Below are 14,176 nucleotides of genomic sequence, written 5' to 3' on the forward strand. Positions count from 1 at the left end.
CTGCAGTACTAATAATGAAGAGGGATAGATGCACGTCTGTACTGCAGATGTAGGGAAAACAAGGGCAGATTTCCAGATGTAGAACATGCCAGGCCAGCAGGGTGCCAGCAATATGGGAACAAAACTGGGCCACTCAACTGTCCTGATGAACAAGCAACAAACAAAACAAGTGCTCTAATCGAGCAGTAATGTCTGCTCCCGTGAGGCTATGCCATTCTACAGCAGAGCTGACAAGCAAGTGAGGCAGACATAACTGACTCATGAAGTGAATGCACTCGAGCTTTCTCTAACCTACACGGTTTTTCAACAAGAATTGTGCCAGCCTAACCTACTAAAATGTCTCAGTTAAAAAAGTCACATGAATCAATGCAGAAAATACATTTATTTCTGAAACACGGGGATCTACATAAACAAAACAGCTTGTATAGCATGCAGGAGGACAGCAGAATAGACTTCTGTGACTTTTTAGGCTTGTTTATGGAAGAGAATCTCTACCCAGTTGTCATATCGGGAGGTATCATGCAAAAGACATCCAAAGAAGGAAGGTCCTGTAAGGCACGCCTTGCAATGGCAAACCCATGGCAGCTAGACAAGCTTTGGACTTATTTAACTGCACTCGTTGCAAGAGACTGCGGCCTGGTCTATGTACAGGCTCAGGACTTTAACTAAAGGGTTGATGCTTATGCTGATTTAATTCAACTGCTGCAAAGCCCTGTGATGGTGGCTCAAGAGTGGGTTACTGCAGTTTTGCTTAACCCTCTTCCTGAGAGATTTAAGTTAAATTACTGATATAAAATGGGTTTATGCCAGTATAACAGCATCCACACACTGTTCTGCAACGGCTTACCTCTATCAGTTTAATATCACACCTGTAGTTAAACTGGTGAAACTTCTGTGTGGGAACAAGCTCTTAATTTGGTAAGGAATCAGTTTTGGCTAAATCAATACAAAGCAGGTTTAAATCAATTGAAATGTACCCACACAAGAGTTTTGCGTCAGTTGTAACCAGTATTAGTTACACTGGTACCGGTTTGTGTGTAGACAAGGCCTAAACCACCATCTGGTAGCGGTTTTCAAACCTTTGGCATCATGCAATGTGGAACTCCAGTTCTAATGCTCAGATATAATCCCACTTTCCAACAGGTTAAGGAAACAAGTATTTAATATCATGTCACTTTTAATTATCATCAGAATGAGTCACATTTTGGGAAAGATGAGCAGGGAAGGAGATTGGCAATTAACGTTTAACTGTCACTGTGAACATAGCTTTATTATTTACTGACTCCAAATTTCCTTCCTATATAAAATACCTCTAGGCACAGCAGTGTGTGTTACATTCCCAACCCTTTCGCTGGCTGAAGTTTCCATCTCGAGATGTTAAGTGGTTCCACCTCGGAAGGAGAGTCAGAAGTCATTATCACTCTCTTCCAGTGGCTCTGGCTTCCTGGCCCGGCGATTGGCCTTGCTGGGAGAGATTTCCATGCTGTCATCTTCAAGGTCATCCTCATCATCATCTTCATCATCGTCCAGGTCAATCTCACTATCCTCCGACTCCTCCTGCAAAAAAGCAGTGGGTACAGAATTCATGGCCAATCCCTTCTCAAACCAGTGCTATCTTCAATGGACAAAACGTACAAAGCCTGCAATGTACATGGCTTCTGTGTGCCCAGAAACTTGGCACAGGAGAAACCTGCACATCACCCTGTGCTGAGAGGAACTGCAGTCACATTCCCCGCCTGTACTGAAATTAACCAGAACCACTTCCCCCCATCCTGAGATAATGACCCAGTTGCCAAGAAGCACACAGTGCGGCGGGTCCAGTTTTGGATCTGGCATAGGGAGCAGCAACAGGGATTCTGAATATGGCTTCATTACTGAGCCAACCGCACAGGCTGGAGCTGCTGACTCTCAGAAATGATTAGAGACTGGAGCCCTCACCACCAGTGGGAACTAAAGACACTACACAGCTTTCAGCACCAATCTCCCACTTTGCTAGGCAGTGGCTGCTCCACTCATGCTGCTGAAGACCTCCTTTCCAGGCCCCCAGTGGGGTAGTGACAATGGATTTTGTTACCACTGCTGAATCCAGGGGGGCAGCAGGACCATAGAGGGAACAGCTGAGTGCCCTAGGATAATGGTGAGGAAACAAACTGCAGGAGACAAACCCACCTGTGCCTTGGTGCTGGAGGTCTTGTGTTTACCTGGTTGGGCTTGGGCTGATCCCACCTTGGAGAGCGAGAGTGGAGAGAACAATGGGAGATGGAGAAGGGCAAAACATTAAAAAGAAAAGCAAACAGAATGCAACCAAAGTGAGAGCAAGGGAAGGAGGCAGCAGCAGATGCTGCTCACAGCTGAGGGTGCTGTGCACAATGTCTGAGCTGTTTGCTGCAAAGCGCGATGCTACGGGGAGGGATGCTGGGAACGTGGATGGAACCTAGAAAGCCAACTCCAAACAGCATACACACGGCAGTGGGGCCCAGAGACGGGCTGCTCACCAGGGCTAGAGGTCTGCAGGCTGTCCTGCATGACTGTCTGCCAGGAGCCAGGCTCCCTGGAAGAGAACAGAGCTTCTCCCTGAAAGGGGGGTCCCAGACTGGTTGAGAGAGGCAGGGCGGGGACAGAAGAGAGGAGCAGGTGGGTAAAGAAAGCAAACCTGGGCTCACTTTGCTCCCCACTGCAAACGTGCTGGCCTGGGGCAGCAGGCAGCTTCTTGAAACCCACCTTCCTTCTCTGCCCCTGCAGCAGCCCCCAGCGCCTGGTCCCAGGAGCAGCTCAGCCAGAGATACAGGCTCAGGAAGCAGCTCACCAACTCCGAGGTCATGTTTCTGCTCTTGCAGCACATAGCTCAGCTGCCATAGGAGGTGTCCTGCCCTGGCACAGGCCGAGGCAGCCAAGCCCAGTGAGGATGATTATCATTATTATGGTAGCTGCCGTGGTGGGCTGGGTGCTGGACAGATAGAAGGGAAACCCAGGCCCTGCCCTGAAAACAATGTGTATGGGGATTTGATAGCAGCCTTCAACTACCTGAAGGGGGATTCCAAAGAGGATGGAGCTTGGCTGTTCTCAGTGGTGGCAGATGACAGAACAAGGAACAATGGTCTCAAGTTGCAATGGGGGTGGTCTAGGTTGGATATTAGGAAACACTATTTCACTAGGAGGGTGGTGAAGCACTGGAATGGGTTACCTAAGGAGGTGGTGGAATCTCCTTCCTTAGAGGTTTTTAAGGTCAGACTTGACAAAGTCCTGGCTGGGACGATTTAGTTGGGGTTGGTCCTGCTTTGAGCAGGGGATTGGACTAGACGAACTCCTGAGGTCTCTTCCAACCCTAATCTGTGATTCTATGATACACAAGCAAAGCAGGCTGGGAGGCCAGGCACACAGCCGTTGGCTCCAGTGTACAGCTCTCGCCAGCTCTGTCCCTTCGCTGTGTTCTCCCCCCAGCCTGCCCTATTTTGTGGCCTGGTTCTCTCCTTTAGTGGATTTAACCCTTCCCTTCTTTGGGTTTCTTTCTCTATATTTTGACCCATATCTGGCTGAGAGTCTGTCCCTGGTAGAGTCATGTAGTTGTGGCTGAGCCCTGGTACCTGCTGCTCCAGGAGGAGCTGAAGCAGCTGCTGCTGAGAGCTACTGGGCTGGGGCCTCTGGAGCTCCATGCCTGGGTGGCTGCTGGGACCGGACAGGTGCCAATAGTTGGAGTTGGAGGGGAGAGGGGGCAACAGGCCCCACTCCTCCAGGCCTCCCCTGTTCTGCCTGGAGTGGCGACAAACAGAAAGATGAGAGAAGGACAAAAGGAAGTGGATAGGCAAGAGCAAGAATGAGAGAAAGCAGCTGTGCAGGGCCTGGCCTGGGGGGCTAGACAGCATCCCTGTCCTGGCTCAGGCCAAGAGTCCATGGAGGGAGCCAATAGTCTGGTTCTGGCCAGCACAGGCTGGTGCAGAGGAAGGTGAACAAAGACAAAATGCACCTTCCAGTCTGGAGGGGGACCCCTCCCTGCTTGCTGGGAGGATTTGAGAGTCTTGAACCCAGGTCTGAGAGAGGGTAGTGCTTCCACCAGCCAGCTTTGGCAGAGCCATGGCCAATGCACCATAAGTCCTGGGAAACCCATCATGTGGAAAGTGCTGCTCAAAGCAGAGATGTTTGGCAGCTCCTCCTATGGCCTCTGATTGGTCCAGACATTCCACTTAAGCCTGGAGACAGTAGTAGGAATTAACAAGTCAGATCCCCGGTCTGGCTCGTTCCTCGCTTCTGCCTCTGTTCCTGGTTATTGAGTCTGGCTTGATACTAGGCATTGGCCCCCAGCTATTGACTTTGGCTACACTCCTCAGGCCTTATGCCTATGGCTCTAAGCACTGGATCTGATGCCCATGCCCCAGTCCCTGACAGTCGTGCGGTGATCAGCACCTTTCCCCTTGCGGAAGGAGTCTGGGCCCCATGGGGTGCCTGGAGGAACACTTGCTCCTGTGGGCAATGGGCTGAGAGGGCCTTTGCAAGCTTTATGGGAGAAGAAAGACTTGTCTTAGGACTGAAGCACTGGCCTGGGACTCAGCAGACCCAGGTTCTACTCCCAACTCTGGCACTGCCCTTCTCTGTGTCCCAGTACTCCTCTTCCTGTAAAATGGGGCTGCTCTGTCTCTCCCTCCTGGGGGGCTATGAGGCTAAACCATTGCTGACCTGGGTGGCGTCCTCAGATACTACAATGATGGGGCAGGGAGTGCCCAGACAGGCAGAAAGCTTTCCCAAGCAGCTGCAGCCCCAGATACTAACTGAGGAGGCCTAGCCCTCAGAATGCTGAGTGAGAGGGCTCTCTCTGTAGACTGCTCCTGCATTCTCCCTGCTGCAGCAACAGGCCCCCACCAAAGCTCACTAAGAGCTGCCTTACAAGGGCTGTAGGTCAGGTGAGGTATCCAGCTCACTCATCCATGCCCTGCGCCTGGAGATAACTACGCTTCCTTCTCTGGATACTGCTGATACCGGAGGGAGTTTGTACTCCTCAGAGAGTCAGATGGGGATTGGCTGGAGACCAGGTATTCAGGGAACTTGTCACTTGCCAGCCTTCTGCACAGGAGTGTGGGTGTCTCCAGCCCAAACACTAAGAGAACAAGTCATTTCCCAGGAGGCAGCAAATGAACTTAAACAAACCAGTTCAAGCCAGAAGCGAATTGCTGAGCAAGGCCTGGTGAATTCCTGCCCAGACAGAATGTGAGGATGATGGCTAGGGGTCACTCTCTCCTTCACTCCACTGGGCCCTGAGCAGAAAGAACACTAGGAGCTGGCCTATTGAGCTAGGGCCTCAGACGCCCTCATCATCACAGTATCTGAGCATCCCCAAAGCTATCAAACACACCTCAAACAGGAACAACCCTTCTTCTCTGCTGGCAGGAGAGACCGCTTGTATAGCTCAGTTTCGCTGAGGTGTGTTTGAGGCAGGGGACAGACCTTCTGTGGGGAAGCCACGACAGAGATGGGTTTTGCATTCAGCTGTGAATGTTGGGAGGTCCTGTCATTCCTGTCTCTTGTGGCAGTGAGTTCCACAGTGTAGTTCTCACCCCATTTTAAATTCTGTCTCCCACATGCTTGTGCCTGAGATCCTGGTCGTGGAGGGAGAGGTGTCTCTTAGGTAGACAGGGCCAATCCTATGGGGGGGTTTTGAATGGCAGGACTGAGACCTTGAACCAGACTGTTCAATGGAGAACCGGTGTGGAGTGCCAGGATATTATGCCTACTACAGCTGTGCTGCTAAACAGGAGGTCTACTGCATTTCGTGCTAGTTAGAGCTTTGTCAGGGCATGTGGCTTCATTCTGAGGGATACTGGCGTACAGTAAGCAAGCCTAGAGGTCACAAATGAATGGATCACATGGGGCAAGTCTGTGGGTCCCGTGAGATTCAATCCAACTGCTCCAAGTCCTGAACTCTGAGGCTCCCGCTGTTAATCTTTGCCAGGCTGATAATTCACCATTAGTTCCTGCTCTTTGCACGCTCTCTCTCTCTCTCGTAGGCCCTTTTTGATTCATGACAGCTCCTTCCTCTCACACTGGGCAGGTTTCCTTAGCAGCCTCTGGTGAGGGGCTTTGTCAACAGCTTTCGGAAAGTCCAAATACTTTATAGCAAAGAAACATCACCTCTGAGAACATAATACCGGCTTCAGTCTGAGCGAGTTCGAGCAGCGCTGAGAGGGAGATCTACGAATGGCAGAGCAGGCAGAGCCCCACTGCTGGTTTTGGACAGCAGGGCTCTCCTTCCTGCCATTAGCAGCCTGGTCCCTCTCCCTTGGACTAGCAGCACTGCACAGAGCCCATCCTGCTGTCATTGACAGAATGACAGCAGAGGGCAGGGCCCCAACTGACGGAGGACACCAGCTAACTAGACCTTAAAGGGGTGAGTGGAGCAGCTAGAGTGTCTGCCTGCTCCCTGATGGGTCTTAGGTGGGGGTACTTTGATCCCTAGCATGGCCTGTCTAGCATCTAGTCACCAGGATCAGCCTTCACTGTCCCTTCTCTGGCCCCATCTCGCCTCCAACAGCAGGGGGCAGAAGGCAGAAGCAGCTCCCCACCCAATCTCCTGGCTGGGCAGCAGGATCGGGAGAAAGAAATTGCAGCACAATCTCCTTCCCCACAGTAGCTTGAGGGCAATATTGCTAGACTCCTTCCTCCCTCTAGAACAAGCCATTTCTCAGGTCTTAAAGAGCCATGGTGGGATTTTCAAAGCAGCCTAGAGATACAGAGACACAGCTTCCATTGAAATGAACGTGCCTACATCCCCTCGCCTGTGCTGAAAATCCCAACCCCTCTCGCCACCCCATTGCTGCCTCAGGCTCAATGGCTGGCCAGAACAGAAGTGGGCAGGGCTAGGAGTTCTAGCACAGACAGGAGATCTGTCATTACTAACAAGGTACAGAATGGAGTTAGGGCAATGGAGAAGTAACAGAGACTAAACAGGCTAAATAAAGAAAACAGGGAAACAACATGCAGGAGAGAGAGGCTGTGAGGATGTGTAAGGTGAGGATGGGAAGGGGAATGGGGGGAGAATGCCTGTGTGATGAAGATTTGTCAGGGGAACACTGCCATCTAGTGCTGTGGGAGCAAGTCTGTCACCGCAAAGTGCCATCAGTGACGGACAATCAAAGATGCCCTGCAGCCCACACAAGATCTTTTCCTACTTACATCATCCTCTGTCTCTCCACCTTGCATCGTCCCCACGATCCGTTTGTTGGGTCTCCCTGGGCAGCAGAGAGAGAAACACGATGAGAACATGCTCGCCTCTCCACTTCGTTAACACAGAGCAACTAACCAGCTGCTGTGTGAATAAATAACCCTCGGGGAGATAAAGCTCATGGTTTGCTCTCTAGAGGCATAATCATGCACCATCATCAAGGCAAACTACCGCAGGGTTGGACCCCAATGCTCCTTCAATGCCACGGGGCTCAGAAGAAGGCTTACTCCTCATCTCGTTAGCTTGATTCATGGTGGTTACTCTACCCCATGCCTTATTGTTAATGCTGCGAGTTTGTCCTGGAGGTCACAGATTCCATGACTTTCCGTGACCATTAAATCTGTGCCCCTGTGCCACTCGCACACTCTCGGGCCACTGCCCTGCCCCTAGCAGCAGAGTTCGGGTGTGGGAAGAGGCAGGAGGTTGGGGCACAGGACAGGGTGAGGAGGGCTCTGGGTGGCACTTAGCTAGGGGGCTCCCTGGAATTGGCAACATCCCCCCTCTCCCAGGTCTTAGGTGGAGGTGTGGTGCCCCCACCCCCAGCTCCCATTGGATGCAGTTCCCGGCCAATGAAAGCTGCAAACCCAGTGCTCTGGGCGGAGGCAGCATTCAGAGCTGCCAGGCCATGTCTCCGCCTAGGACCTGGGCGAGGGGGATGTAGCCGCTTCCGGGGAGCCTCTGGGTAAGCACCACCCAGAGCCCGCCTCACCCCAGTCCATGCCCCAACCCCCTCCCACACCCAAACTCTGCTGCTGCTGGGGGTGGGAGGAAGGCACAGAGCCAGGTAGGGAACCTGCCGGCCCTCCAACCCTCACCCCCAGTACCCGCAGGGGTCCCAGGCCACACGCTGCCATTTCCCCCCGCCCCCGAAGCACCCGGGCCGCTTTCCCCCAGCACCTGCGGCACCCCAAGGCAACCCCCCTCCTAAATTTTAGTTAGCGGTTTATAGTAAAAGTCATGGACAGGTCACAGGCCATGAATTTTGGTTTATTGCACGTGACCTGTCCATGACTTTTACTAAAAACACCTGTGACTAAAATGTAGCCTTACTTATAGTTCATAAAGTACTATGCCACCACCACCACACACACATAGCCCTTGATGGTTTCATACACATTTTTTCTCTTGAACTAGATTTTTACACCATAATCCTCATTGTGCTGTTACTTTATTTTAGACATTGGTGTGCTACATGGACTCTTTTAAATCTGTGCCATTTAGCAACCGACCAGGTGAGGTGGCCATCAGCACCCAAATTGTAACTCCACATCCTGTCTTTCATTGATGTTTTCAGCTCCAATGGCCCATCCTTTGCCAAGTTCCCACCCAATGGTGGTTGAGATTAGTATTTATACAGCATCATGTGTGCATGGTGCTTTGAAGACAAAGTAATGCTCCAGTTATTTTTCATGGCCACACAGAGCATGTACCACACAACCACTGACAGAATGTACATGCAAAGACCATGCTATGGCCTAAGTTACAGCAGCGAGACATGGTGCGTGCACACACATGCGTCTGTAACATGCCTTTTCTGCAGAATCCAACTGCTTTCATACTGGTGAGAATCTGGAGTAACTCTGCTGTAGTGAACTTACGCTGGTGAGTCAGGCCCTGTGTTTCCATGGCTACCTTGTACCAATGCGACAGTTCCTCAGGCTGGGTCACACATCCAATTATATAAAATGGCTTTTCTTGCCACACATAATGAACTCTACAGTAATCTCCCGCCTGCTGACACACTTGCAAGGAAGCAGCACTCTAGTTACACAGAGCTCAATCTGTTTAGTTTATCAAAGAAGATTGAGAGCTGCTTGATTGCAGTACATGAGTATCTTCCAGGAGAGAAAAATACAAGGTACTAAAGGGCTCTTCAGAGAAAGGCATAATAAGAACTAATGGAAGCTAAACCCAGACCAATCCAAATTAGAAATTGGGCACAAATTTTAACCATGAGGGTGATTAACTACTGGAACAAATGACCAAGTGAAGTAGTGTATTCTCCAGCTCTCAATGTCTTCAAACCAAGACTGCATGCCTCTCTGGAAGACAGCTTTAGGGACACACAAATTATTGGGTCCAATACAAGGGTAACTGGGTGAAATGTAATGGCCTGTGAAATAAGGAGGTCAGACTAGATGATCCCTTCTGGCATTAAACTCTATGAGTCTATGAAAAAGCCATAAGCAGGGTTTCATGGAGAGGACTGATAACATTTTGACATAAAACTCTCAACTACAGGAAAGCTCCCAAACACATGTCCAGTCTTAAGAGCGACAGTTCCTGCTGTCTAGGCAGCACACTATTACACTGTATGCAGATTATTTTGTTCATAATGTCTAGCAGGAAAATGTTACCTCCAGACTAAAGTCTCAGAAAAAATGACTGGGAGGCTTCTAAGGGCTGCGGATCTACATCTTTACCCAGGTTCTTTGTAACTCAGATTCATCTATTCAGCAAGCACATCCAGTAGGTGATTCATCCCCCAAAATGCATCCTGAGAGGCTCCCTCTATGTACCTGGGGTAGAAGAAGTTAAGTGGAACAGTATATGTGGCAACTTTAAGGCGCTTAGTACAAGCTCCTTGTTGCTTTTCATCTACCCAGGTGCAATCAATGAAATACAGATGAATGCTGCATAGTTTTGTGGCATTTGCCTGGCTCTGGGAAAAGGGCATAAAGGAAGAAATGGTTACTTAATGTAACTGGTTCTTCGGGATGCGATCGAGACGTGTATTCCACTTAGGTATGTATATGCCCAGTGCACTGGAGACTTTTCCCTAGCAGTACCCATAGAGGGGTGGTGCATGCACCTCATGGCTGTGGCCCCACCTGACTATATGAGTCAGCGCCGCCCCAATCCCCCCTCAGTTCTTTTGCAATGAAAGCCCATGAGAAGAGACTCTGATGCAGAGGGGATGGAGGGTGGGTCGTAAAACACATGTCTGCATCACACCTCGAAGAAGCACAGTTACAGTAAGTAACCATTTCTTCTTCTTCAAATAGATGCAGATGTATATTTAACTTAGGTGACTCACGAACACCAGAGGTGGTGCTCACAGTCTACTGCAGTACGGATGGCAAGACCACCCTTCCAAGGCCTGTGTCTGCTCTGGAAGATGCGGTAATAGCACAGTGGTCCATAAACATGTATGGACAACCACATGGCTGCCCTATGAATGTCCAGTATGGAAAAGTCATTGAGGAACGCTATCGATGTTGTCAGTGCTCTCGTGGAGCGAGTCTGTATCCGCTGAGGAGGTGCAGCTGAATCTCTCTCATACTCAGCCTTGGTACACGATGTTATCCATCTAGAGATGGTCTGTGCAGAGACTGCCTGCTCCTTCATGAGGTCTGTATATGACAAAAACAGATGAGGCGAGGCGAAACATGAAATGGTTTAGTCCTGTCTAGATAAAAGTCTAGCTATCACCTGACAGCCAGAGCATGAAGGTGCTGTTGTTCTGGGGAAGACTGTGGCTCAGGGAAACACAGGTAAATACACCATCTGCTTCAGATGAAACTGATGGTCACAGAGTTATCTTATCCTTGGAAAAATGAGGGTAAGATGGCTCAGCCATTTGGGCCTGGAACTCACACACACTTCTTGCCCAAGTGATGGCTATCAAGAATACAGGTGTATTTACCTGTGTTTCCCTGAGCCAGAAGGGGCAGCAGACAGGATGCAAAGTGCTCTTATAGAGGCCCCATCAGAGCCACCAGAACCGTGTTTAGGTCCCACAAGGGAACCGGTTCTCGGACTGGAGGATGTAAGCAAAGGACCTTCAGAAATCTTGTCCATGGCATTGGAAAAAAATGACTTCCCTTGAATTGGGGGATGGAACACTGAAATCACTGCCAAATGCACTCTCAGTGAACTGAACGCGAGGCCCGATTACTGAAGATGTAACAGGTACTTCAATATGTCCTGGATGGAAGCCTCTGTCGGTTGAGCCCTGTGAGCAAAGGACCACACCGAGAACCTCTTTCATTTTGCTAAGTAGGCTGTCCTAGTGGAGCACTTCCTACTGTCGAGAAGGACTTGTTAGATAGCTTGCAAGCACTGCTCTTCATCTTCATTTAGCCAGGCAGAAGCAATGCTGTGAGGTACAGGGAGCTGATCACAGGGTGGAGGGCATGACTGCAGTTCTGAGTGAGCAGGTTGAGATGGAGAGGAAGTGATATGGGAGGCTGACTTTGTTGAGGGTGTGAAGGTTGAGAATCAGAGTGGTAGCCGTGTTAGTCTGTATTCACAAAAACAACAAGGAGTCTGGTGTCACCTTAAAGACTAAGAGATTTATTTGGGCATAACCTTTCGTACCCAAAGAGGTACGTGAGAGATGACCTGCAAGAAATTCCTAAAAAGAAAAGGAGGCTCTGCCTTGCTTCACTGAATACAGAGGCCTGAAAGGGTTTCTAAACTTGGGCGGGGACGCTGGTATGATAACTGTGTAAGCAGTCAGGATGAGCTCTACCCTGACATCTGGTGGTAAATGGTGGTGAGTTGTGGAAAAGAACTCCAGGGGCTGATCTTGTTTGCACAGGCACACCCACCCTGCCTAGCATGAGCCCACAGCAGCCCAAATGGTCACTTTGGCTGCTGTGGGATCCCCAGTTTCTCTGTTATTGGGGCAGGAAGAATAAAGTGTTGTTATCCTGATTATGTGAATCACGGACAGTGTAACTGTTTTATGACAGAGAGACTCATCATCAACTAAGTAGCATTTGCTAGACAAGGGACATGGGTTCCAAAACCTAGTGAATTGAGAAGGGCTGGTGGTGTGGGTTTGAGACACCAAGTGCAATGCTGCTTTGCCCCTGTGGAGCATCAAAACTAATTTTGATTCTATTAGGAGTCTAATTAGGAGCTGCTAAGTTGAATTCACTTTGGGCTAATGGTGCACCAGCACTGAAGTTCCCCTACTACAAGCTGAAAACATGGAGTGCTGTGTTAAGGTGGAGGACTGAAGATATAATGCTGAATTGTTTCCTTCCTTTATTAAAAGGATTTTGCTACACTCAGATGTGTGCTTGTGAGAGGGGAAGTTTGTACTCTTAGAGGCACCCCGGGGGTGGTATGTAATTGTCCCAGGTCACTGGGTGAGGGTTCAAGCCGGTTTTGCATTGTGTTACTGAAACGGAACCCCTAGATACTGAACCTGGCCCTTGTTGCTGCCAACTCAGATGGGCAGAAGGGTTACAACTGCTTGCTTCTTACCTTGGAAATATGAGGAATGTCAAACCTGCTCAGAGATGTCTGTGGTGAGCTCTGGCACTTTAGGTGAAAGAGCAAGGAGTGGAACCTCCGACTTCCTTTCAGCCAAGTCTTCATTAAACACTGGAGTTAACTCATTGTTAACAAAAACCAAACCAAACCAGAAGGCTGACAAAAAACGCAGACCCCATTGCTCAGATTTCACTCTCTTGTTATCACTAGCCCTCTAGCTGCCAGAGACTAGCTCTCTGGGACAGATAAGACTTGATTTATAATGTGAAAAACCAACAACTTTAAGCAAACCCTTCCAGCCTTCTTCATGCGAGAAGCACAAGGGGGCACACTTGCTCCCTTTGTGGGTCACTCTAACAGCCCCTAGATTAGAGGTGGGCAAACTACGGCCCATGGGCCACATCTGGCCTGTGGGACCCTGCTGCCTGGCCCCTAAGCTCCTGGCTAGCCCCCAGCCCCTCCCCTGCTGTTCTCCCTCCCCAGCAGCCTCAGTTCACTGCATCACCAGTACAATGCTCTGGACGACAGCACAGCTGCAGAGCTGGCCTGACCCAGTGTTCTGCACTGCACTGTGGCGTGGCTGGCTCCAGCCGCGCGGCACTGCTGTCCGTCCTGGTGCTCTGAGCGGTGCGGCTGTAGCGCCACTGGCGTTCCAGGCTGCCGGCCACTGGTGCTCCAGGCAGCGGTAAGGGGGCAGGAAACAGTGGGGTTGGATAGAGGGCAGGGGAGTTTGGGGTGGTGGTCAGGGGTGTGGATGGGGTGGGGTGGTCAGAAGCCAGGGAACAGGGGCGTTGAATGGGGCAGGGGTCCTGGGGGGGCAGTCAGGAAGCAGAGGAGGGTTGTATGGGGCAGCAGGGGGCAGTCAGAGGCAGGGGTTCCGGGGGAGGTCAGGGGACAGGGAACTGGGGTGGTTGGATGAGGCAGGGGCCTGGGGGGGGCAGTCAGGAATGAGAGGAGAGGTTGGATGGGGCGGCAGGGGGCAGTCAGGGGTGGGGATCTAAGGGCAGTCAGGGGAGAGGGAGCAGGGGGGGTGGATGGGGCAGGAGTCCCGGGGGCCATCGGGGGTAAGAAGCAGGGGGGGTCGGATAGAGGGTAGGGGCCTCCCCTAACTGACCCTCCATACAATTTTGGAAACCCGATGTGGCCCTTAGGCCAAGAAGTTTGCCCACCCCTGCCCTAGATGCAGGCTTTGGCTTTGGCTTGGGGTGGTGAGATATACCATAATATGGCCGTGCAAGAGGTAGCTACTAAATGAATAGCTATTAAAAGACTGGACTTTTCAGGAGAACAAGCTATTCTCGTAGCTGAAGTTGCGTATCTTAGATCGATCCCCCCACTAGTGTAGATCAGGCCTGTGAGTGTGATTTTTTGCTTCCCCTTACATTCATGTAAATCAGGAGTAGCTCCATTAAGTCAATGGAGTTACACTTCTGTGACGCTGGAGTGGGATGAGAATCAGGCCCTGGGACACAACCTCCGGAGACTGACTGATTCTGAAGAGGTGAGGGCGAGGGTGCTCAATACACTGAGCATGAGCAAAAGTGAGCTCCTCCAGGTTACCAGAAGAGTCTCCACAGTGAAGACAGCACATTTTAAAATTCAGATATTAAAAACCCACTTTCTGTGTGAGCCTCTGCAGGGGGAGTAAGAGGGGCTGATAGAGGACACAAGCACGTTTGCTCATGTTCCTGAGGAGAGTCTGAAAATAGAGGGCTTGTGTCTGCAGAACAGGATGAGCAG

General features: G+C 50.6%; 1 protein-coding gene across 1 annotated transcript in view; it reads right to left on the minus strand.

Annotated features, from left to right (window-relative positions):
- Nucleotides 1-363: 363 nt before the first annotated feature.
- Nucleotides 364-14,176, minus strand: part of CLUAP1 (clusterin associated protein 1) — a 179,144-nt gene continuing 165,331 nt past the window's right edge. The window contains exons 11-12 of the mRNA XM_050968367.1: nucleotides 7,162-7,217; nucleotides 364-1,557 (exon numbers count right to left, since the gene is read on the minus strand). Of these exons, the coding sequence (XP_050824324.1) occupies nucleotides 1,405-1,557; nucleotides 7,162-7,217 (209 nt within the window). The 3' untranslated portion in view covers nucleotides 364-1,404. The remainder of the gene's footprint in view (nucleotides 1,558-7,161; nucleotides 7,218-14,176) is intronic.

The sequence above is a fragment of the Gopherus flavomarginatus genome, chromosome 9 (genome assembly GCF_025201925.1).
Source record: "Gopherus flavomarginatus isolate rGopFla2 chromosome 9, rGopFla2.mat.asm, whole genome shotgun sequence".
In the NCBI taxonomy this organism is placed as follows: Eukaryota; Metazoa; Chordata; order Testudines; family Testudinidae; genus Gopherus; species Gopherus flavomarginatus.